Source organism: Centrocercus urophasianus, unplaced genomic scaffold, assembly GCF_019232065.1.
Source record: "Centrocercus urophasianus isolate 14NV4802_14NV808 unplaced genomic scaffold, USGS_Curo_1.0 seq_12, whole genome shotgun sequence".
NCBI classification, from domain to species: Eukaryota; Metazoa; Chordata; class Aves; order Galliformes; family Phasianidae; genus Centrocercus; species Centrocercus urophasianus.
The window spans coordinates 3,718,278-3,743,836 of NW_024884364.1; the positions used below are offsets into that span (position 1 = coordinate 3,718,278).

Consider the following 25,559-nt stretch of genomic DNA (forward strand, 5'->3'; position numbering starts at 1 on the left):
CTGGACTGTTGACAGCTCCTCCAGACATCATCTTTGCATGGAAAAACTGTTAGCTCCCAGTAACCATCCAAACATACTGGAGGTATCTAAGAACTGTGAAAAATCCCCTTTTCACCATCTTCCCTGGAACACCATCCATATGTAAATGACAGGATATTCAGGTTTCCTTTTGGGAAACCCAGCAGTGGTGCAAGCTGCCTTCCCTTCTCCAGTCTTTCACAATCTCTGCCCTTCTCAACCTCTTCATCCCCAAGAGCTACTCAGTCCAACCCCAGCCATGAGTGAGACCAAGCGTGGAGGGAAAGACTTGGGAGATCTGGTCCACTTTCTTTCTTCTACATGCTCTCATGTCCACAGCTCTGAGAGCAGCAGGAGCTGGGCTCAGGAAAGAGTAATTTTGTCTGAAAGAGTCTAGCAGAAGAAAATAGCAGTCAGAAAAGTGACCATCACCAAACCTGTGCAGCTATTCTGAGCTCAGAGGAGCCTCTTAGCACAGTACAGAGAAACAGAAGGTGTACATTGCAAACGGAGCCAGGAGGAGGACCTGTCTTCTCAGTGACAACAGCATAATTGGAGATTTTAAGCTGGGAGACCAGAGGTAGTCCTGAATATAGTGACAGGTCAGCTGTGGGTCTGCATAGGAGACTGCTGCAGCCGGATTGCAGGAACAGCCAGCTACCGAACCATAAGCTGGACTGTTTTTCAGTTTAAATCAAATTAAATGCTTCTTAAATGGATGGTTTAAGAATTCTCTCCTGTCCCCCTAGTGACTGGCCTGATGGGGGGAGCCAAGATACTGTTTCCTCATTCCTGGGAGTTCACTGCTTGGACTCACCACTCCTTAGCTGGGTTCAGTTATTTAAGCAGGACAGCCTGGGAGAATGCATCGTGTGAAAGACAGGGGCTGTGCTGCACACTGTGTGCAATCTTCGGGCAGTTGGTCTTTGGCTCGTCTTTGTAAGTGCGGTGACCATGGCATCCCAAGGCCAGGTGATGTTCTGGAGGTACAGTATAATCTGTGTCTGCTTTGGGAGTGAGAGGAGGGAGGGAGCTGCTTCTTCCTATCTGCTTGACTGGATCACACTGCTGCCAGGAGCTTTCTAGAGAAGAGTTCTTTGCAGCTTGACCCTATACTGCATTCACTGAGACTACTTAAATACCAGAATAGATTCTTTTTTACTGTCAGTAAGGCAGTGCATCTGTTGGACTCCCTCCTGCAGGTCATCAATTGCACCCAGAATGCAGACAGACGTCCCAGAATCTGCATGGGTGGAATAAATACCATCTCGAAGTGAATGCTGCTGCAGACCAGGGCAGTGATGGCTTGAGGAAGGCTCTTTGTGCCTGCTCTGGTAGGTTAGGGTATCCTAGGCTTGAGGAAGGTTCCATGTCCCTGTTGTTGAGTCACCAACAAGCTGCATCTCTTCATCTCATGAATGAGCTTTTCCAAGCTGGATGAAGGCAGAGGTTCCACTGAGGTGTGTGAGACACTTGCACTTGGATTTATTCTGTAGGAAAGGCTTCGGCTGCTCAGAGCGTGTCCCATGCAAGCTGAGCAGCAGCTGGGATCAGGATGGTCTGTGCACAAGCCATGCTCCATCTTTCTCACATCCCCTTGGTTTGGGCAGCTTGCAAAGTGGATATCAACGTGCTGCTCATGCATGGCTTGGGGTGTGGGGTCTCAGTGCTCTCTGCTCACCTCTCTGGGGAACTGTTCCCTCATCAGTGAGGATGATCTGATTTGGTAGGGAAGGGCTGTACTCATGAACCAGAGGCTGCAGTCAGGAGAACTCTGCTCTGGGGGAAGAACCTGGGGCTTCTCTCCTTCCACCACATGATCCACTACCTTTGACGAAGAGCAATCACAGCAACTCTTGTCGCCACCACAGTCCTGCACCTCACCAGAACACCTCACTTCAAGTCTGTCACTTTCCTGCCTCCGCCTCTTTCCTATCAGCAGCTCTGCAGACATACGCCAGGTGTAAGGGAGGTAGGTTGCATCGTAACAGTGTTTTTTTTTTTCCTGAATAGCACTACCACAGTCATTATCATCCTAGCTGCTGTGATTGCCTTGATCATCGGGTTTGGTATCTCAGGTATGTGACCACTTGCATTCCTTGCTGGTGCCAGGGGTGACACAATCCTGCCCTGGCATCCGCACCCTCCATCCTGAGGTGTGATCCTGTGTGGAAGGGCCATCCACCAGATTTTAGTTAAGGCTTCATTTTAATGTAATGTAATGATTGCAAGATGGCTGAGTGAAAGTTGCACAGGTGACTTCTGTTCTGACATTTCTCAGCAAAGCTCCGTGGCATTAAACCACAGCCTGGATGTTGCATAGCTCTTAAAGTACAGAAAAAGGGAAAAAAAAAAACACTGGGCTTGTTTAGCTTGGAGAAGAGAAGGCTCCAGGGAGACCTCATTGTGGCCTTCCAGTACTTGAAGGGAGTGTATGAGCAGGAGGGAGAACGGCTGTTTACAAGGGTAGATAGTGACAGGACAAGGGGAATGGTTTTAAACTGAAACAGGGGAGGTTTAAGTTAGATATTAGGAGGAAGTTTTTCACACAGAGGGTGGTGACGCACTGAACAGGTTGCCCAAGGAGGCTGTGGATGCCCCATCCCTGGAGGCATTAAGGCCAGGCTGGATGTGGCTCTGGGCAGCCTGGTCTGGTGGTTGGTGACCCTGCACACAGCAGGGGGGTTGAAACTACATGAGCATTGTGGTCCTTTTCAACCCAGGTCATTCTGTGATTCTATGATTTAAGAAGCCACCTACAAGACATTGCCAGCTACACTTGAGATCAGCCTTGCCTGTGAGGCAATGGTGGAGCTCCCAGAGCATGGACACTGGTTGATGCTGCAAGAGACATGAGTTGTCATGGTGTCAACTCTAGGGCTCTGCTTCCGTATCATGGCAGCAAGTATGCAACACGGATCATTTCTGAGAGGTGTCTCAGGACTATTTTTTTCAGGACTGGTGATTTCTCAAAATTCAGCCATTTTTTTCCCCCTCATTGAGGCTCTGTACTGTGCTCTTTGGAGACTGTGAGCTCCCGTGTGGATTAAATAACACAGAGATTTACACACACAGGATTTCCAAGAAGATTTGTCATAGGCATGAATGAGCTTGGCTGATCAGGCTGAATTCCAGTTCACCCAGTAAGTGAATTCTTGACCTCTGCTTTCACAGCAGAATTAAAGGGACTTTTGTTTTGTTGTTTTAATCTTGGGTTCTGGCAACTGAAACATTTACTTTTTTATGCTGCTCAAGAAAGGGGTGGAAAAGTGTGGAGCAGCCTGTGCTGATGGGGGTTTGACACTGTGTTAGCAGGAATTGTCCCAGGGTCCAGAGCCCCAAAGCCAAACATGCAGAAAATCCTGAAGACCCCGTTCTCCTTCTCACAGATGGGAAGTGTCTTCAAATCTGGTACTGGCCCGGTCTCTCTGCACTTCGTGCCACCATGCTTTCTCCTTGCAGGGAAGCGCTCCATCAACGTTACCGCCTTGACGTCACCTGGGAACATTGGCCAGAGTGGCCTCCTGGGCTGCACCTTTGAGCCTGACATCTGGATGGGCAGCATAGTGATTCGGTGGGCAAAAGTTGGAGTGGCCGGATTGGTTCATGAGTTCAGAGGAGGGAAGGACCACCTGCAAGAACAAGACGTGGTGTTTCAAGGCCGCACGGCCATTTTTGCAGACCAGGTGATGGGTGGAAATGCTTCCCTGGAGCTGAGAGAGGTGCAGCTATCTGATGCTGGTACCTACAGGTGCTCCGTCACCACATCCCGAGGGAGTGGAGCGGCTGTGCTGCGGTACCAGACGGGAGGTGAGGAAATGCTGTCTGGGGATACGGAAAAGAAACCCGCGCTGTGAAACATAGGATGATGTGGCCAGGTCAGGCCTCTAGAACAGGTCGCCTGCAGGAAAAACCACCTGGACGTTGTCCTGGGCACCTTACTCTCCTGCTTGAGCAGGAGTTGGGCAAGGCGGACCCATCTGGCAGTCACCATGGGGCTCTTCACACCTGAGTAGGACAGTCTGATGGTGGTTGGGAGGATCTTTTCCCTGAGATGCTGTTTCAGTGAAACCAGACTTGGTGAAGGAATTACACGTGTTCAGAAGGGGGCAAAGCCCAGCGTCAGTGGCTGAGCTGGAAACTTCTTGTGAAGTCTGAAACATTATTTTTGTGAAAGGCCAAACTGCATTGTGTGAGTGTGCTGTTTCCTTTATTCTGTGGCATGACAGAAGGTGAAAGCTGACACAATTTTTTCCCACCTCTATCAGGTCCTGAAGGACATAAAGTGCCGCTTGGCTCTGCCAAGGCTTTTGATCATGCTCCAAGCTGAATATCCAGAGCTGGAAAAATTAATATGCACAAGAGGATAAGAAATGGTTTTTTTTTGGCTTTCCAGAGATGTTGATGGCCTTATCCTCTCTTTCCATATCCTTGCTCCAGAGAAAGGAGATTTCTATTTTAATACTTCTTTGCATTTTGTGTTTCTTACATTTCCCACATGCAGTTTACTAGCTAATCATCTGTCTATGAAGAACGCCTATTTTTAGAATGGGTGTTGCTGAATGATCTCAGAAAGATCCAGATTTTATGCCTGTTAAAAGGGTTTTTTTTCTTCTTTCTCTCATACCTTAAGACATACCTCCAGCCAGAACTGCTGCATAGTCAAAATTCTAGTACATTCACAATCTTTATCCTGTTTTTATAATTTATACCCCTTTAAAACATGATTATCAAAGCAACAAACAACCTATCTCATAGTTACCTGAAGCATTATGTATTTGCTAGATTTAACCATTTAACCTCCTGGGCTGTGTGTCGAGGACCAAGCTCAAATGTAACTAGCAGAATTACTTAAAAACACTAAAGCTGTGCCACAACCTCAGCAGATCTGGTCAAACTGGAGGGCCTTGTCACAAGGAGACTTTGCTCTTCTACAGACATCCCTGTTGAGGGACATGGTTTAGTGGGAGCTATTGGTAATAGGTGAACGGTTGGACTGGATGATCTTTTAGGTCTTTTCCAACCTTGGTGATTCTATGATTCTATGTTTCTAAGACTGCCTGAGCCCGTGTTTTTTGGCCACATGCAGCACTGAGATGTGAGATGTGAGGAATGACTGGAACTGGCAAGCAAGTAGGGCCTGGTTCTCAGATGTTTACCTTTCTGATTCTCCTTGCTTCCCTCCCCAAGCCTTCAGCACCCCCAGGGTCCACGTGCAGACCAGTAGCAGCGGGGACACATTGGGCTGCAAAGCGCCGCGCTGGTTCCCTCAGCCCACCGTGCGCTGGATGGCATACAGCAACGCTGGGAAGTGCCTGCCTCATGCTGCCAACACCAGCTATGAGCTGAACTCTGAGGACATCACTGTGAAAGTGGTTTCCTTTCTGCGCCACATTACAGCCAACGCCACGTACACCTGTGTGATTGAAAACAGCATTGCCAAGGCTACAGGGAACATCAAAGTGACAGGTAGAGATCAACAGCACCCAGAGACCACAGGCACAGTTCAGTCAGTGTGTGGTGTGCGATGGGGGATCCTGCAGCACTGCCTCCTCTGTACTGAGGAGCGGTTTTGGGAAAGGAGGAGAAGGCAGGGGCCACTGCTTGCTTTCCTCTGCTGGATTCAAAATAGCAGAGCATTATTTAGCATATTTGGTAGATGAGGTCCCGTGTGTGCTCAGCACAGAGCAGAGGAGCTGAGCATATACTGAAAACACTGAAACCTCAAACCAAATCCTCCAACTTTTGACTCTTTCTTTAGCCACTTCAGCTTAGATAACTGCATTTGTAACAAACCTGCATGCAATAATTGAGAGCCTAAAGCATAGTTTGAAAGGAAATATAGCAGGATTTAAGAATGTTCAGTTGTCATCTATGCCATCCTAAATCTAGAGTCTATTATTTTAGGACAAACTTGTGTTAGCAACACTTGACACAGCATGAAGAGTTGTAATACCACTCAGATTGACAGATGCTTAACTACTGGCAATCTTCTATTGCACATAAGATTAAAACCATATATGTATATTTCCAAGCTGGGTATGGAGGCTTTTGCTTGTATTTTCAGTTAGATGTCTCAATTATTCTGAAGAGGAACACTGTGCAGAAGGGAACTCATTGGATACTTGACTTCAGCTCTGATATGTCTACCTAATAGAGATCACAGAATTCTTTTTTTGTTTTTTTTCATTGATTTATTTTCTCAATCATCCCTATCTCCCCTAATTCAGAAACCATTCAGCATCTTGCTCCTGTAAAACTAGTATACACAATCAGTTTTCAGAATCATTGAACTGTACACAACATCCCCAGGTGGAAGGGACCCATAAGGATCACTGAGTCCAACGTCTGGCTCTACCCACAACCACCCAAAAGTCAAACCCTTTGTCTGAGAGCCCTGTCCAAACACTCCTTGAACTTGGTTATTATTTTGTGTTCTACATGGAAAGGGTCATGGCTCTTCTGCAGTGAGGGCTTCATTACAGTGTGGTCCAGCAAGAGGTATCAGCATTCAGAAAAGCTAAGAGCAATAGGTCTACCCACTGATTTTGCTTTTTTGCCATGTTCTCCAATCTGGTAGCCTCTTCTCACTATTCATCCGCTGCAGATTTCAACATTACAACAGAGACCAGCTTACATGTCGTGAACCTGAACACGGAGTCAGTGTCTTCCTCCCTTCCAGCCTGTCACTGGATGCTCCTGCTTCCCATGTGTCTGCTGTCAATATAGACCATCTGCAAATGCTGTTGGACGAGGAGGTAAGCTTCAAAAGAGAAACTGATAAGCATACACCTTATATACACATCAGAGGCTATGAGTCTCTAATACAGTTCACTTCTGCTAGGCCACGTTCACGTCTTCTTCTACCCCCTAAGAAGTAGCACAAGCCATGCTTGCACTCCCTTTACTCAGATAATCCTACTGCACTGTGTGGTACCTACAGTAAATGCTGCTTACTGGGGACACCTTGAACAGGGCTACAAGGAGCTGCCAGCCTGAGCAATCCCACCTAGACTGAGGAGCACTGGGGCCATCACAAAGCATAGGTCAACTGCCTGCAGGATTCATCAGTTTCGGGTGTGGGGCTCGAGAGGTAAACTGATGAGCTACCAAAATAAATACATAAATAAATCAGCTAAATTGAACACCTCTGTCCTTCCATGCAGAACAATCACAGCAGATACAGTATTCTTTGTATTTCTTATCCCTGCCAACAACAGGATATTTTGATTTCAGAAAGAGATTAATTGTGGCAGCACAGATGACTAAATAATGAGGAGGAAAAGAGGGAGATTAGTGCTATTGGAAAGTTCCAGTTCAGAATTAAACCCAGTTTTTCAACAGTTTCAACTGCATAGGGAAAATCTGCCTTATTGTTTTTAAATAGGTCTCTTATCTGGCACTTCCTATCTACCACTGTAGCATTGTCTATAACTATGCTAACCCATTTCACGGGATACTTTCAGTGGTAGTTTCTAATTTGATTTTGATCTGTTCATCTTAGGTCAACATTTCTTTATGATGAGAAAATTTTCTTTTTTTTTTTTTTTCTTTCTTTTTTTTTTTTCTCCTTGGGAAGACAGGCAAGCTTCAGCAAAACCTTTACCTTTTCTGAGAAAGCACCTACTGGAAAAAAAAGGCCACTGTGGCAAAACTTAAAGATCTTTCCTTTCTTCTTTTTGTGACCTCCCTTAGGATGGAGTCTCAGAACTTTATCGAGCAGCAGCATTTGTCAGGTCTTGGGAACTCATGCTTTGGTCCAGAAGAGGCAAGCAGACTGAAGATACTTTCCACACACTCAGTAAAACCATCACCTGAAAATTAATATAAGGCTCAAACTAAGGGGGAAGGGGAAAAGACAGAAGGAAAGAATGAGCAAACAAAACCCCAAATTCTATTTGAGGAGCTGCTCAAATAGGTACTATGCACTGAGTAAGGTGGGGAAGTAATTTTGGGTTGAATTTATTAACCTATACAAGTACAGAATGCTCAGTTATTGCTGCAAGCAGATGGAAGTGGAGTATCTTTAAATGGCATTGTGCCAGCAAGGCTGCTATGCCACTACAGATAAAGGCACATAGCATTATATTTTCCCCAACTTACTAACCAGCAGCAGATGGACAAGCCTGGAGTGTACTGTCAACTCGTATCATAGCTCTCTGCATTCCTCGTTACCAGCCCCAAATAATGTTCAGGCTGCAATAATGTTTAAGCTGCAAAACAATGCTTGCATAGTACTGTTAGTGCCATGATTTAGTCTCCAAACAGTAACTTGTTTATTTCTTTTCTCTTCTTCGAGGAAGGAAGTGCTTTAAAAACATTTTAGTCATTCCAAACATGTTAAGGAGAATTTCCTCTAAGGAAACTACACACTTTTCCATGAAGACAGTGAATGAACTGCAAAATACCGGTCTCTGGCTCATAAATTAATCTACATCCTGACTCAGTTCCCCATATAGCAAGTAAAATGGTATTAAAATAGATATTGTTATTTAAACTGCAATGTGATAGCCTTATTTACTAGATACTGCCACATAAAAAACACATTATATGCCCTAGGCCCAGAGCAATAGCTACCACGTAGGAGATAAATGAACATTTCTTCCTTGAAGCATAGCCCGCAATGGCTGGTGGCAATGGTCCAGTTCAAGAATTCCACTAGTCAAGGCAGCTTCTTGGGTACAGTCTTCATGCTGTGCTCACAGGCCTGTGCTCCCACTGGAAAGGAGGAAAGAGGGGAAGAAACCCCCTCCCAATTCCATAGGCATTTCCATGATTCATTTCCCACTGGGGAAGATGTTAAGTAGTGGTTCCCACTTGGCAGTGACCAGACATCCTCTCGATCCTCTCTCTGTTCAGACAGCATAAGGCTTTTTGTCCTACTTCTTCCACATTCAGGCACAACAGGCTCTGTCGAGGTCTCACTTGTGACACAAACTCCATTTCACCGCACCGAAAATTTCTCACTTGCACTGGAGCTGAAGGGGAAGGACACAACACGTAATTGTTCAGTACATGGCTCCTAAGCTCTAGCACACAAATTTAAAAGTTCTGCAGGAAAGAAAGCCTTGCAGCAGCCGCTTGACATCTCCTAAACCACAAAGGACAGGAAGATTAACAAATACAGGAGGAAACAGACATTTTATGTTGTGAATTGCTATGGACAACGTACTGCTTGCTGAGCTGTGCACAGTGCTGCTGCACTGAGCTCTGTATCTTTTCTTACCATCAGCAATCTGGCCTTACAGAGTTACATAATATCCCGAAGACAGTGTCAACAGCAGAGCATCTTTTGGTGAGCCTAACAAATCAGCCTCTGCATGCCTGGACCCACACCCACGTGGCTAGGTATTAGCAAGGTGGCTTGAAGAGAACGTCCCCTTAAATGAGTAACTGCACAGCTGTGGCAGCATGAGCTCAGACATCACTACCCATGAATTTAAAATCCTTCAGTGTTTCAATTTCTGTGGCCATGGTGAGGATTTCCAGACCTATGCTTAATTCTACCTTCTTTCTTGTTTAAGGCCAATTCTGCCTGCTGTCTTGCCTAAGGCCAGAAGCCACTTTGTTTGTAAGTAACTCTGGCCTTCTAGGCCACAAGGGCATGATGCTGGCAAATGGCCAACCTGTTGTCCACCAGGACACCCAGGTACTTCTCTACAGAGCTCCCTTCCATGAGGTCAGCACCTAACCTCTACTGATGCATGCTGTTTTTCCTCCCCAGGTGTAAGACTCTGTATTTGCCCTTGTTGAACCTCACCAAGTTCCTCTCTGCCCAACTCTCCAGCCTGATACCTTTGAACAACCACTATCCTGGCTAGATGATATATTTTCCACTTAAAACTTGAACAGAAGTATTCCGAGTTTGTCACCACAATAATGATGATTCAATACTATTTTAATATGCTTTTGTGTAAAGTAAAAGCAGAAAGTGTCACTTTATACAACAATATTAATATACTCTCTCTGTATTTTTTGCATCCATGGAAATTCCTTGGAAATCCTCCAAAGGTCTTGTTTTGCGGGCAGAGAAGGCAGCTCCCCTTCCTGCATGGTGAAACAGCTTCTAGCTTCCTTCCCACACCCATTATTACAAAAGCCAACAGTGTTTGCTCACCAGGCTGCAGGACTTTGGAGGGCTTCCTGTCTAGGCTGAAATCCAGCAGAATAGGGCGACAGATGAGAGAACTCCTGCAGAGGTTCCTTAAGTAGCAAGCAATGGGATCCTCCAGTTCCTCCACACACTGAGGAAGGAAAGGGTGTGTTGTCAGTATGTGTGGAGGGGGGCAGGGAGCCCCTGAAACACCCACAGCAAAAGGAAATCCAGTCCCAGTGAAAGTCACACCCTGCATGCAGCAGTCCATGCCTGAATAACCCACTCACCCCAGTCCCAGTAGCTTCTCCATACTGAATGAACAGGCTGCCTCTGCTCTGCACACAGCTTTGCACAGCTTCCCACTCAAGAAGGCTCAGGCCCAGCATTGCTGCCACGTGCTGGTTCCTGCACAGCACCAAAGCTTCACCTGTTCCATCCTCCACCAGCACCCTATGGAGAGAGCAGGCAATGAAGAAGTGGAGGGAGGTCAGAACAACACCCTGCCCCATCACAAACATCACCTCCCAGGCAACAAGTCCCAGTAAAGAGAGGTTTGTCTACCTCTGGGAAGTCATGAGGAATCTCAACTCCTATCTTCACTATTCTGTCCACATCCCATCCACGACTGGCCTGTCCCCTCCCGTGTCACACGATTTGTTCCCTCCTACCCACCTCTTCCCATGTCCAGCCTCTACATGCTTACCGTGCACTGGCTTGCCTCACTCCAGTGTGTGATGGACAGGGTGGACTGTGTCGGGTGCACTTCCCCTGAAGGAAGAGTAAAGCTACAGCTATGTATGGGTGGCTACAAGAGAGAAGGTGAATGGCCACTGTTTCTTTTAACTACCCTAACTAACTATGCAAAGGAATAAAGAACTTCACTGTATTTTCAGTGGGTGCCTTGAGAAAAGTTCTTCTTGAGAAGAAAAAACATACTGCAAGGTGTGATACACCTCAAGAGCAGAGCACGGTGCATGGCAGGATTCTCCTCTGAAAGTCCTCACTTTACCCCTGCTCCTCACTGCAAACCTGCCTGATACCAGATGCGTACTTCTCATCAGTTGTCATTTTGATCCTTCTCCAATATGCAAGTATTTTTCAGACACTACAATAAAGGGTTCTAGGATTAGATAGAACTTATTTCTTCTACATGGTAGCATAAAATATATGAGTAGAAAGTCTGCAGGCCTTCTGCCAGATTCTCTCTGGAAGCTTCCATACCTCTTTGAAGATGCTGCTGCAAAGAGAGCAAACCCACTGCAGGGAGAGAGTCAACACACAGGACACGTGGCACAAAATCCGTGCCTGGGGCAGGGTTTGTAAGTGATGTTGCAAGTTGGATATAAACACCAGCGAAGGGGATGAGGCTCTTCCTGCACAACTAGAAGAAACAGGACCATGAGAAACTTGGAACAGGGAAATCTTCTTCAGGACACTGAGAGGTGGGAACAGAACCTGGACTCACCTGGAGGTAAAAAGTTGATGAGAAGCTGGGAGAGACAGGATGGTCACACAGCTGGAGGCAATGTATGCGCAGTAAACATTATGGAATCTGCAATATGAGAGCACAGATGTCAGAAACAGCTCATAGAAAACAAATGGCTTGTTGTTTTTTGTTTTTTTTTTTCCCTGGGTGGCTGGTCTGGTAATCTGACATGGTAGGAATGCCATTTGTAGTAAGGGCTGGGGACTTAGGCAAGTGTGGACAAGGGATAAACCCAAAGAAGAGGGGAGATCATTTCAAAGAAAGGCAGGGAGGTCAGATCCAGTCCAGGACCAGAGCAGGGCTCAGGGTACCTTGAGATTTTGCGTTCCAAGTTCTGAAAGAGGATCTTGGCTCCAGGTAGCAAACCCCTGAGATGCTGCAGATAGGTTGCAGCAATGTAAATGTCCAGCACAACAGGGGAGCCTGCAGCAGCTGAAATGCTGAGCTTCACGCTGTGATCACTGGCCAGCAGACTCCCTGGGAAAGCACAGAAAAACACACATCATGAGCTCAAACACAGACAGCTTAGTCTGCCACTTAGCTGAATTTGCTGGAGGTGTTTTCTTCGCATCACAACAAGGCTACTGTTTCACCTCAAATGTTTTCCATGGTCTTACCTTTCTGCTTTCTAAGGCTGAGAGTCGCAGATGGCTTCTCATTCTTAGGAGAAGCACACAGGGTCCTCTCTACTATCTCTCCAGAGAAAGAAACAAGGGAACCTCTGAAACTGAGAGCAGACCAGAATCGTTGGATTTCTGTCTTGGAAGACGAAGGGAGTGGAAAAAATCCTGATCCAAAGATTGCAGCAACAAAGAACAGGGTGAAGAGAAATGCTGTTATTTAAGTCTGGCTTCAGGGGAGGTTACCCTTGGGCACCCCACTACTAGATTTACAGCAGCTTGCTGCAGCCTAGCCTACCAAGAGGTCTCTGAAGTCACTTCTGCTTTTCCAGGCTTGGGAGAATTGGAAAGGAGGGAGACATCCTAGCTTACCCTTCTGTTTAACTCCATTATTAGAAGAAGAAGCCAAGCAGGGGAAAACTCAACTTACCATAAGGCACTGGTGAATATTTCAGTGCATGTGCAGATTAAACATGCTTTGAAAAGAAAAGCTTCTTACATCATTATTTATTTAAGCAAGTTAAACAAACAAAAAACCCAAACCCCACAAACTTCACACATTTACCCCCATTTTCCCTGCTGCACCTGTTTCTACTTTTGACAAGAATTTAGCATAGGTTTTTGGCATCTACTCTACACCAGCAGTTAGCTCAAACTTTTTCTGGACACCATTTTGCAGCTTTGTAAACTGCAATTCCTTTAAGCTTTGATAAACAAGATAGGTTCACAGCCAGGGCTGTCCGCACACAAAAATATTTCCAAACGGTATCTCTAGAGCAGCAAATTCATTATTCATTAATTATTCATTTTTAATATTGTACTGTCTCCAATAATGACCAACACTACCTCGTTCCCTAAGGCAGTCACATCAAGTATAAGGCAGACCAACAAACCTGTTGCTAAGTATTTCTGGAATGGAGGAAACTCTCTGATCCATGCCTGTCAGTGCTGCCCTGGCTGCCAGCTGGAAATGAGAGAGACACAGATTTGGTTTCAATTTATAGTAGCCAAAGCAGTAGAGACAAATTTTGCATGCTTAGAGTTACTTTACATCAAACAACTGATGGTTCCTCCTCAGATTAATTCCAAGGCAGGAAAATATGAGACCCAGCAGTAATCTTTTACGGGGCTTATCTCCTGTCTTGTTAACAAGAGATTCTATATCAACAATTTTCTGAGCTAGTTCTGGAGAGAACAGGAAGTCAGCCATGAAAGCCCAGAGCAGTAAAGTTGCTGCAGTACCTGGCACTCAGCTGGGAAGGGGAGCCATGTCTCATGCTGTAAGTGCCAGTTATCTTGGACAGGCAGGCATAAAGGGCAGGATGGCCTGCCTAGGAACTCTGCTGGCACAGGTGGAAAACTGAGCTTGTCAAACACTTCCAAGTCCTGAAAGAAGAGCCATAATGCAAAGAAAATTATTATCAAAGGAAGATGAAAGCAAAAGAGGACTGATAAGAAACAATAATTTAAAGAAAAAAAAACAAAAAACCACTGAACTCAAAGCTCTGAGAGTTTTAACTAAACACAGAATTTGGCAAGACAGATGGGAATTCCACACCTTGCAAAGAGCTTAGTCACTGACACTTCATCTCCCATATACAATTTAGTCTCCTCCAATGGGAAACTGTAAGATAACCTCTGCCTTACCGAGCAGTGGGGCACAATGAAGCGATACAACCCATCCAGATGCAGAAATGGAAACCATTGCAATGACTTCCCCATAAAAAGCAGTAGTGCCTGGTGGGAGATGGGGAGAAAAAGAGCAAAAGTGATGAGAAATGTTAGGAAAAAAAAGTGAAAAATGAAAAGCACAGCAAAACTGGAGCAAGTCCAGCAGATGATTGACTAGCAAATTTGGCACCATCAAGGACAAGGTGAGGTGAATATATTTACAGGATGTTGATGGTGAGGAGATTGAACCCCCTTGCAGTGGCAGAAGGAAGTTACCTGCATAAACATGCTCTTCTGCTCGACATGAATCACCCTTCCATTGATTAGAAATCTAGATCTGTAATTTACCACGTACCCAGCTGCCAGCTGTATCAAACCACCCACCGAAGCCCACTCCTGCCTCACCTCTTGCCGTGTCATGCCCTCTCCTCCATCATGGCTGGCCTCCTCTAGCTCAGGCAGACTCCTGGTCTCTCTAGGGTGGCTCCACAGCTGAGGTCTGCCCAGCCACAGCACCGTGGCTTGAAAACTGCGCTGTGGCTCCTGTTCTTCTCCACCTCCTTCTCTGAGTAGCTGGTAGTTGCGCAACATAAGCCCCTCTTTCTGGGTAACCAGGAATAGGTGAGAAACACAGCTGGTTCTTCCAGTGCTGCTCTGGCCCCTCTGACAGCCTTCATCTCCGCCAGGATCTGGGGTGGGATCCTCCAATTTCAGCACTTTCGCCTCCGGGGTTTCCAGATCAGATGTTGAGCTGCCATCATTCTTTTTCCTGCTGTTACTCCGACCATCTTTCTGTATTTGTCCTTCCACGGAATGGAGAACCTGAACATCCTCAAAGTAGAACTGCACATAGATACTGAAATGACAAACAGTGAAAGCAATGAAATCTTCTCCTCCTGACAGGTAGCTGTCTAAAACAAGCAACTACCTGGAAGTAAGCGCTCAGCAGATATTCAAAAGAGAAGCAGGAAAGGGTGAAATGGAGGGCAGCTACCAGGCTAGATGTATTCGGAACAAAATAGACATGGTGGATTTATTTCCAATAAAGATCTTGTTCCTGTAACTAGCAAAGGACTTCAGCACCAAAATACTGTGCCAATATGCAGTTTTACCATAATCCAAAATAGCTATGGAACTGCAGAGTAATGATTTTACTAGGGCACCAAATAAAGGAACCCACCTGGTTTTTTTCTCTCTCACATGCTCTGAATTTTCTAGCTGCTCCCAGGAAGGAAAATCACTCTGAATGAACCTCTCCACTACAAGTTGATAGTTCTCCACCTGCAAGAGTGATCCTGCAAACACAACAGAGAAAGGAGTTGAGCTAATGAAAGGAGAACATAAAAAGAGCAAGCTCAATTTCCTCATTTTAAAGTCATGAGGCCAGGCAGTGACATTTCAGCATCTTCATACCAAGTCTTTTCTTCCTTGTTTTGGAGCTGGATGGCAGAGCACCACAATTTCAGCACCTTCAAATTTAGTTCTGTGGAACATACCTATGAGAGCTGTGTTGGCAAAGGGGCTACTATCCCTATGGGAAATCACACAGGCAAGTGTGCCACTGCTGTCCTGCAGCTGGAGGGAACTTCTCCTGGAGGAGACTCGCAGCACACCTAGTAGGATCTGCATGAGAAAGGAAGATGTATAAAGTATCAAACACTTCCCACATTCGAAAGCTAGGAATCTGGGCATGGCAGCAGCCCAAATTCAGGCTGTATTCAACACAACACAGGTAAGAAAATCAGCATCGTTGCCAAGCAAAAGGAACAGGCGCTCATCAGAGTGGGCAAAAAGACAGTGGCTGTGCTGGAAGGCATTAGGAGAACTGGGAGCTCTCAGGGTGCAGACATTAAAGAGCACTAGGCACTTACCAGCCGGGGCTGGAAACTTCCTGCTGAGAGTGTGCAGTAGGACCAGGCCAGTCTGCGATTCAGCTCTTGGGTGCCCATGTGTTGTGCTTCTAAGGGGGAAAGCAGCTGGGATGGACAGAAGCCTTCCCAGCCCTTCTGTTCTGCTACACGACCCAGTGCTGACAGAGATGGGACCTGGTATGGGGGATCCAGGGTCAGATACTAAGGGGGGAAAAAAAAAAAGATCAACAGTTTCTTCCCATCAAATAAACTAAGAACAGCTCACAGTGCATTTACCTTCTGCAGGGGACAGTGGTGTACTTTTGCTAGAATTTCTTGATAAATATCTCTTGTTTCCCTTCTGTCTGGTACCACAGCTTGCAAAACTGGGACAAGGAATTTCTCTGCAGGTCCAGGGTTTTGGTGTATAGAGCTAAGCAACAGTTGCTGGTGCCCAAAGAAACAAGAAAACCTGAAAAATTTTAAAGCAGTTAGAAGCAGTAGCAATCCCAATTTAAAGCGGGTTTCGCATGTAAGTCAGGAATTTTTTCTGCTTGTTACCAGTGAATGTGCTGTGCAGGGCAAGAATTAAGAAGAGTGTAAAAAGAATGCAAAGTGAACATCTTGAACATCCATGAAAAGGAACATCTAAAGGTGAGGCAGATTGATGTCAGGCAAGCAGACAAGGAACAAAAAGCCATGAGAAATAGACAGATTGGCAACATCTCAAGACTCAAATGGACAAAAAAAAAACACATAAAGAATCTCCTTGTGAGTTACACAAATGGATCTCCATGCATTTTAACTAGACTTGATATGTTTATTTGCGTTAGGTATACTTGGTTTTCTTTCACAGGATGCAAGTCACAAGACAGAACAAAATAACCACAGATTGCCCTTGTTCTGATACTTTCTTGGCATTCAGATCCTTTCAGAAGGATACCTCATCACTCTGAACACCCACAAGTGATCACGCTACCAGTCAAAGTAGTTTTAATAACAAAAGATGAAATCAAGTAAAAAGAGATAGTGACTAAGCAGTGGAACAACTTTCAGGCAGTGGCAAAACTTAATAATCACATTTAAAGCAAGTGGAAAACATAATAAAAAAAAGAAACAGATAGCTAGCAACATTCTGGGAACAGAACTAAAGTTGACATAAGCACGCGTGGGAAAATCTGCTAGAACAAAATTCCTCCAACAAGTGCTTACATTACTGATAATACTGAGCAGTTGCTGCCACTCTTGTGAGGAGCTAGGAAATAAGAGCCTTTGTATCATCTATAATCTGGTTGTAGAAGCAGTTTCCAGCTACAGCCTCAGTGCTCAAGTTCAAATCTGCCGAGCAAATCAGATTGGAAGGCACTCATCCCTACTGTGCTTCCATACTCCAGAACAAGGCTTCATAGGTGGGGACAGGTCAGCACATGCTCTGGAGTGCTGCAGCTTATGGAAAGCAGTGGGCTTACTGTACATGCATTTGAAAAATATACATGAGTTCTTCATTAGAGCAACTACAAGGTGCAAGCTTCATTAGATGTGGAATCCAGATAAACAGCTTAAGCCAGTAAACCAGACACAGTTGCTGCTGCCATTAGTCTCCAAGCACATAAGCTTTGTGAACCTTTGGTCTGGAAGATGCTCAGGTAGCTTACAAAGCACATCTGCACATCGTCTGACTTCAGAACTGTCCTTACCTCTCCTTAAATGTCTCCAGAAGGCTCACCAGCCAGAGGTAGAGTGGCATACCAAGATTATAGCGGAAGAGCAACTGTAGGTAGAGATTTCTTGAAGTGACTGGTGGGTGGTAAGGAGTGCTGAGCCTTGAAAAACTCCTCAGCAAGACTGTGCTGTTCAAGCAAGCGCCAAGTACAATGAAAGGAGAGGATACCAGAGGCTTCTGTAGGAGGTGGACATCGATGAGCTGAGGTAAAACAGACATTATGACTTCATGGAGGAGTATAGTTTGCCTTTGCTCTCCCAAACCATCACCTCACTCTAAATCCTTTTTCACTTTGCTGGATTGTCTGTGAACTGTAGACCTGAAGGACCTGGCACCGCTTAAGGAGGAATCAAATAATTAGCATTTCAACTTTCACGACCAAGTTCATTAAGCAAAATCCCTGATTTTGTTTCAGGGACTTGTTGAAAAACTTCCAGTGTTCCTGCAGCCTTTTGTTGACCCACACACACTTGCAAGCCATCTCTGGGGGCGTAAGTATTTTTCACTGAATGCTTTAAGTTTTGGTAGCAGGGAGGCTACAGGGGCGGCCTCTGTGAGCAAAGCCCAGAAGTCACCTTAAGTCAGGTAACAGCCAGCTCCAGCTGGCTCCAAAAATGACCCACTGCTGGCCAGAGCTGAGTCATGAGCAGTGCTGAGTGTGAAGAAGAAAAAATGCTGCACAGGAATGGCTGGGGAAAGGAGTGAGAAAACGTGAGAGAAACAGCCCCACGGACACCCAGATTTTTTGCAGGAGGGCAGAAGGTGCTACAGGAGCAGAACAGAATTTCTCTGCAGCCTGTGGAGAGGCCCATGGTAGAGCAGGCTGTCCCCCTGCAGCCCACAGGCACCATGCAGAGCAAATCTCCATGTGCAGCCTATGGAAGAACCCACCGTGTAGCAGTGGATGTGGCCTGAAGGAGGCCACAGCCCATGGAGAGCCCCCACAAAAGCAGTGTTTCAAGAACTGCTGCCCTTCAGAAGTGTTCCAAGCTACAGCAGAGGAAAAGTGTGAGAAGGCAGAGACAAAAGTATTATTTCCCATCCTCCTGTACAACTCAGAGGCAGGAACTGAGGGAAGAAGAGGCAGCAGAGTCAGAAGCAGTAGAGTGAAGTTGAGTCTGGGAAGAACAGAAGAAAGGTAGGTGGTCTGAGTTTCATTTTTCTTTCTCAGTGTCTTACTCTATTCTTCACTGGTAGTAAACTAAGCTTCCTCACTTTGAGTCTGTTCTGCCTGTAATGATGAGTGATCTCCCTCTCAACTCAAAAGCTTTTTTTCCCCCATATTATTTAATTCCTCTGTCTGCCTTAAGAGAAGTAATAGAGCAGTCTGTTTTGTGGTTGAACAAGATCAAAACCCTGCTGTGCTTCACAAGTCTCTCAACTTTACCTCCACACATGCTCCTGGTCGGATTCCACGTGCAGAGTTCAACAACTGGTGGTAAGCAAGGCACAAGCAGACTTTGTTATCGAGCTCATAGAGACCAGCTTGGGCATTGAGTATTTTGGTGACAGTTCCCTACAAAAAAAAGTGAACAGAAAGTTATGTGAGTTTATTCCATAAGAGACTCATAGGCCTGAGCAAAAAGAAAATAAATTCACCATGACAATGAGATCTTGCTAGACCATGAGTAGGTAAAAGCTAATGCTACGAATCCTTACCACATACGAGATGATCTTGGACTCTTTCATTAATCCTGGCCACTCTTCAGCGCTCAGCTCTGAGGAGACATTGAAATGCTCTGTGGTCTCAAGTGCAGCTGACAGAGAGGATTCTCCTTGCCAAGAACTGTCCAATGCCTGCTCCTTTACCTTCTCTGCACAGTAAGGCAGAAGGCGGGAAGAAATACTGGTGACAAACATCCTTTGCCCAGATTTCTTCAGGCTGGATATACTCAGGCCTGTTATCGTGTACCTGCGGCCCAACTGGAGGGTATGGTGCCATGCCAGCTGGTTGGGCTTCTGGAGCAGAGAGACCAAAAGTGACATCAGCATCTCCTCCACTGGAAAAATATTCTTCCCACATGAAAAACTTCCCTTTTGGGAGGATCACCTCCTCCTTTTAGCAAAAGAGTGGTATCTGCAAGACTCTCAGGGGCACTGAAATCGTAGTAGGGAGGAAGGTTCTATTATTTTAGCAGGAAATACCAATAGACTTATCTATGAGGGCTGCTCTGAAAGTAATGCCTTCTATTTTATTATGTTGCTCACAATGTCAGAGAAGGCTGAGCCTTCTCACCAACATTCTGTTACATGTTGTTGCCATGCAACAGATGGCAGCAGAGGGGCAGTCTGACAGAATGGAGTCTGACAGAAACGCCTATGAAGCAAAGGTGTGTCAGTGAACTCTTCCATGTGGAAAAATGGCCCCCATTGACATTCATTGATGCTTGCTGGACAGCTATGAGACCAAACAGTGGATGTGAGCACAGAGGCAGTGGGTGGTGTGTTTCAGCAGCAGTGATGGCAACAGTGGGTCACCTCTGCTGGTTCAGATTTTGACCCGCGTGGCATGCAGGCTCTTGTTCATCACTGGCAAAAATGCACAGCTAATGGTGGTGACTATGTTGAAAGAGCGCTTTGTAGCTAAGAACCAATTCTATCAGTGTTATTGTACTCTCTGTATCTGCAGTAGTTTCCAAGGAAATAAATAGGAGGCATTACTTCTGAAGCGATCAATGCATAAGGATTATTGTAGACTGTGTGGAATAAAAAAAAAATAGCATCAGTAGTTTTTACTAGGACAAATAAATCATTGACAGGAAAGGGCTTTGAAAAATGGATTAACCAACACATACGCAAATATGAATGGCAAATTTTTGGGCAAAATTACAAGGACTTACTTACCTTCACCAGAACAGGGACCCAAACAACTGAGGTGAAGCACTTCAAAAATAGAAAGAAGAATGTCTTCTGGTGGATACAAAGGAGAGGGCTGAGCCTGGACAATTCACCTGCCACACTGAGCTTTGATCTTTTCTTACAAGGAATCCTAGAAGGCAATTGAGGAAGCAAAGAAAAATCAGTCAAGGACTCAGAAGTATCCCAAAAACAATATGCACAAATATGTAGAATGCACTTTTCTAGAAATAATGGATCTAACAAAGTAATGCTGATCATCTGTCAGAGAGTTTTTCGAAACGAACTTACTTCAAACATTACTTCAATTTTTATACTAAATCACTTCAACACTTTAAAAACCATAATATTTGAAGACAATAGAGCTATTACAAAGATTCATGTTCCAAGACAAGAGTCAGATTACAAGAACCTTTACTGCATACAAGAAGCTAATCATAGGTCCAAGTGGGGGATAAAAAAGTCACAAGCAATTCTTCAGCAGAAAACTGAGCTCAGTTTTTGCAGGTCCATACCAGTGGTATGTATTAATTTCATACTGAAAAGTAACTCTAGGTTCTAATAATAATTCTTTTTCACTATAGGTTAAAAAAAAATGAAAAAAAGCAGTGCTAATCAAAATAGTGAACAGCAGAAAAATTCAGTGAAAGTTCTTTTGAATGTTTTCTTCTCATGCTTTTTTTATAGTATCAAAATATACCAGGAAATAATTTCTCTTATTCTTGCAAAACACAGATTAAAATTTCAAGTCAACTCCTGGAAAACAGTTTTTTAGTGAAAAGTAGCATTATTATACAACTTTTACTTCTATCACTCACTGTCCTGCTTCCACCTCTGGCAGAAGCTTAACAAAGTGCTTCCTAAGCCAAATGCTCTTCACAATACCTGAGAAACCAGAGCAGCAGCACTACGATGCAGTTGGCCATGCTTGGTGTTTACCTGGAGACAAGGAGTGGCTCAGCCAACGCCGGGTAGATGACTGGGATGGTCTCAGACACTTCCTTTGGGAGGCGATTTACTGGCACTGGATCCACCAGGATTTCTATGTATCCTGCTGCACTGTGGTCAGTCTGTGGTATATATGCCCAGCTTGGGAAAAGGAACAGTGACTCCAGCCACTCCAGTTCAAAATGCAGCAGCTAAGGCAAAAAGTGAAAAAAAAGCTTGAGATGAATTAAGTTACCTTTTCTCAGCATTATTTACAAAGTTAATCTACTAATTTGCCCTTGCACAAGCATCATAAATTCTTATTCTACTTCTGGGCTTCATTATTAAATGAGAGCAATGTCTTCTGTCCACTTCTCTGTCTTGCACAGAGAACTTCTGGCCTTCCAGACACAAATCTGGAGACTTGCTGAGCTCCACACTTAGCATTTCCTGGATTACACATATTCCTTCGCAGTAAAGTCATAATTTACTGTAAGACTTCATTATTTCCAGACTATTTTTCTAGAATTCTCATCTCCTTTCTTTTCCCCTGTGTTTTCAGTTAGAAGTTAATACCAATACAACTAATGCACTTTTTCACCCAGTCTTCACTTCCCTGGAAGGCACAACCTCACTGTTCTTTCATTCCCATTCTATCAGTTATTTTGTATTTACATTCCCTTCCTATGAATTTTAGAAGACTCTTCATCCAATATCACTGTCACACAGGTTATTATTTCCTGAAAGTATGTCATCAATGCATCAATGAATGACCAGTACACCTCTCCAGAAGGTTATTTCTGCTCAACAAACACAGACCTCCATGTCTCAGGCCACCTCATGCAGTTCAAGGTGTAACAGAACTATACATTAAACTTACTTATCTTTTTAATCCACGACAGTTGACTTGATATTTGCTCTCCTAGCAATGACAAATTTGACATGTTCTGTCTGTCCTTTCTCTGGGAAAAGAATCTGATCTGAACATGCTGTTCTCCTGCTTTTTACAAAAATGCATTATTTTCTCAGTACAGACTCTGGCAAACCATCTGAAATCTGCAGTGTTCTGCGATACAGCCCCTGAAGGGGAAATAAACACAGACTCCCTCAGGCCAAGGACATACCTCACACGCAATTATCCCAGTACTGTCTTTCACATAAAGACAACCATCTTTGTCCTCTTGCCTTCCATCAGCTAAATAGCCAACCAAGATCAGGTAAGCCCTTGGCAAAGAGCTGTGCATGGGTAAAGCACCTTGCCCTTGGTGAGCCCATTCTTTAAATGTGTTAGTGCTCCAGGTCAGGTGGCTGCAGCACGGAGCACGCTGTTGATGCTTTAGGTCAGAGATGGAGATGAAACTGGAGGGAAACAAAAAAAAAGAAAGAACAGCAAGAACTCAGAAGGACGAACTCAGTCTGCAAAGTTGGGGGATTACAGTGATCAGTGCAGTGGACAAAGCCTGGCTAAGTCAGCAGAGCCTCAGCTGCTGGCATAGTTTGATATCACATGGCAAGAATCAACCCACCCACTGGCATTTATTAGGAATCTCTCACATCTCAGCTGATGTGTCAGTTCTGCCTGAGCATCCCCTCTGAAAACAGAGACAGAATGCTGACTTAAAATATTAACTGAGAGTAAAAGAACATGTTTTCAAGTACACCAGTGCATGCAGTCCTGAATCTCTCTGCCTAACTTCTTGGCTTTGGCGGGGTAGGAGAAATACTGTCAGGTAACGACCACAATTGAGGCTGATCCCAGCTGTCACGCTTAGACTGACCACAGTAGTGAATAAGGGAGAACAAGACAGTATCTTCACAGGAGTCTAACCTTTTCAGGGTTTATGCAACATAGTAGTATTCATCATCACTGTTTACATCCTGGCTGTCTATGCTAGAGAACAAAAGTCCTTTGTCTGCACTAAGGTTAAAGAGCTACTACAAACTGGTTTCCATCTTGTGATTTTGATAGCTGTTTCCACTGAGGTTAGCTGACAATGTTAGGTCGTGAAACAGCGGCTGTATTCACAACACCCACTTGCTCAGTGGCAGAAAATAATCTAACTCGGAGAATATGAATTTGAAGAATTTCACATGATTAGTCAGGTATCAAAGGTTCAAAGCCAGAAATGAATCCAGACAAGTGATGGGTCAGAATAAGCTGTAAACTGTACTCACATTAAAAAAATAATCAGAAGAGTTAAATATATGCAGGTACTTGTGTATTTGACAGGAACCTGAACTGGAAATGGATTATCTGAAAAAGATATAAGTAAACTGCTGCACCTTCAGCGACAGAGCAAAGCTGGGATTAATACTGATGCCTTTGACCTACAAGGAGAACACAGTGCCACCCCTGTTTCAGTTATATGTACTGATCATTTCCTGGGAGAAACCAAAACAAAAGCAGTACACTGGATCCTGGTTGATCCTGGTTGTCACATACAGCTAAATCCTGGACCCTACAATGCTCTAAATCTTGACAGCTAGCTGTGGGCACAGCCTACTCACAAACAAACAGCCCACTGACCTCACACAAGCCAGGGGCTTTAACAGACATTCCCTCAACATGGGTTGGAGCTGGAGTTAAATAGATTCAAGTGTGCTGGACCTTCTAGTCTAAATCCCTCTCAGCATAATGAGGGCGGTGAGATGCTAGCACAGGCTGCTCAAAGAATCACAGAATCATAGAATTGCTCAAGTTGGAAAAGATCTTGAAGATCAACGAGTCCAACCGCAGCCTAACCATACTACTCTAACAACCCTTCACTAAACCATGTCCCTGAGCACCACATTCAAATGAGTTCTAAACACATCCAGGGACGGTGACTCAACCACCTCCATGGGGAGCCTATTTCAGTGTTTAACAACTCCTTCTGTAAAGAAGTTTTTCCTGCTATCCAAACTAAATCTTCCCTGGTGCAACTTGAGGCCATTTCCCCTTGTCCTGTCACCTGTCACCAGTGAGAAGAGGTCAGCCATGCTCTCATTGTAAGCACCTTCATGATATTGGAAGAGAGCAATAAGGTCTCCCCTTGGCCTTCTTTTCCCCAGACTGAACAGCCCCAGTTCCTTCAGTCTCTAGGAAAGAGAAGCCATGGGTGCCCCATCCTTGGAGGCATTCACAGCCAGGTTGGATGGAGCCCTGGGCAGCCTGAACTGGTGGCTGGCAGCCCTGCCCGTGGCAGGTAGGTTGAAATTGGACGGGCTTTGAGGTCTCTTTCAACCCAAGCCATCCCATGACTCTAAGCTGCACATTTTCATGATGGTAAGCACCCTAAAGCCCTTCACCATTTAAAGCCAGGACACCCCTATCCTGAATTGCTCATTTGTGAGAGCCCACTCTCGAGGGCGACCCTCACCTGGCTGAGCTGAAAGAGGCCGAGCCCGAGCAGCCTGGTGGGATCGAGCCTTGCAGCCGCGGCGCACCGCAGCAGCCGTGTCCCGGCGAGGTGCCTCAGTTTGCCGGCACCCCAGCCTGCCGCAGACCGGCGGATGCGCCGTTCAGTCATACCGCAAGCGCCATGGGGGCGCGGCAAAGCCAAGGCGAGGCGTGCGGTTACCAGCGCTCAACACCCCTCCCACACCCGGCATCCGGAGAGGCCTCAGCTCAGCAGCGGGACCCCAGCTCCGCTCCACACCCCGTAGCCCCGTACGGCAACGCGACGGCCCGTCCACCTTACCTGTAGCCCAGCGGTAGGTCCCCGCCGCCCGCGCTCCTCACGCACCTCAGCACAGCGTCCAGTGGCGGCCGCTCCGTCCCGCCAGGACCCGGGCTGGCTGGGAGAGCCCGAAGAACAAAATCCCGAGCCGTCTGCAGCCACCGCTTCTCCTAGGGAGAAGCAGAAACACGGGGTTCAGCTCGGGGAGGCGAAGGGAGGGGGCCCACAACCCGCGGGTCACTCACCGCCGCGCTGGGCTCCGCCATGACAGCGTCACCACAGCAACGCGCTGAGCCGCGCGCCCGCCGATCTCCGCCCCCTCTCTCCATCTGGCCAATCACCGCCGCCCTCGTGGCGCTGCCTGCCCGCCCCCCGCTCCTCCCCTTAGGGGGGGTGGGGTCAGGGGCTGCGTGCCGCGCATCGGCTCGGAAAAGGCCGCTGTGAGGGAGGGGTGGGACGGCTTGGTTTGGTGTGAAAAGCTAGGGGGAGGTGTGCTTGGGTTACCGCAAATGTCGAGCGTGCTGCGAGCCGTGTGGCTACTCTTCTGAAGTATCAAATGTGGGGGTTTGTGGGGATTTCTCTGCCACTCCCGCCATTCTCAATAAGCTCCTCTCTCCCCTTTCCCTGAAGCTCTATGCAGTCTGAGTTCTCAT

At 45.8% G+C, this 25,559-nt stretch overlaps 2 protein-coding genes across 3 annotated transcripts; one reads left to right on the top strand and one right to left on the bottom strand.

Annotated features, from left to right (window-relative positions):
• Positions 1–972: 972 nt before the first annotated feature.
• On the top strand, positions 973–7,178 carry VTCN1 (V-set domain containing T cell activation inhibitor 1). The gene is given in 6 exon segments (XM_042809620.1): positions 973–1,004; positions 1,773–2,025; positions 2,027–2,096; positions 3,481–3,828; positions 5,209–5,487; positions 6,626–7,178. Coding segments are annotated over 6 exon segments (1,104 nt in total). The 3' UTR covers positions 6,748–7,178.
• A 367-nt stretch (positions 7,179–7,545) lies between these two features.
• Positions 7,546–25,176, bottom strand: CTC1 (CST telomere replication complex component 1). Of its 2 annotated transcripts, none has more exons than XM_042810581.1 (24): positions 25,152–25,176; positions 24,973–25,076; positions 22,372–22,606; positions 21,260–21,459; positions 20,309–20,453; positions 19,124–19,423; positions 18,852–18,980; positions 17,439–17,665; positions 16,039–16,213; positions 15,763–15,963; positions 15,388–15,514; positions 15,072–15,186; positions 14,297–14,747; positions 13,868–13,957; positions 13,463–13,606; positions 13,114–13,184; positions 12,218–12,327; positions 11,912–12,077; positions 11,580–11,666; positions 11,336–11,495; positions 10,818–10,882; positions 10,402–10,564; positions 10,136–10,262; positions 7,546–8,996 (listed from the first exon to the last, which is right to left on the bottom strand). In XM_042810581.1, the coding sequence occupies exons 1-24, from the start codon at positions 25,170–25,172 to the stop codon at positions 8,818–8,820; spliced, it is 3,792 nt and encodes a 1,263-aa protein (XP_042666515.1). In that variant the 5' UTR covers positions 25,173–25,176; the 3' UTR covers positions 7,546–8,817. The 2 variants fall into 2 exon arrangements, with proteins under 2 accessions (XP_042666515.1, XP_042666514.1); XM_042810580.1 differs by having other exon boundaries at positions 24,928–25,076.
• Positions 25,177–25,559: the final 383 nt, after the last annotated feature.

What these genes read in the sequence shown, in the direction of transcription:
- CTC1 (XM_042810580.1), bottom strand. Translation starts at nt 25,172, where the DNA reads ATGGCGGAGCCCAGCGCGGCG. An exon ending in GTGAGAGAGAAAAAAACCAG is followed by an intron (nt 14,748 to 15,071) that starts GTGGGTTCCTTT and finishes TTGTCATTTCAG; the next exon opens with TATCTATGTGCAGTTCTACT. An exon ending in GTGAGGCAAGCCAGTGCACG is followed by an intron (nt 10,565 to 10,817) that starts GTAAGCATGTAG and finishes CTCTCTCCATAG; the next exon opens with GGTGCTGGTGGAGGATGGAA.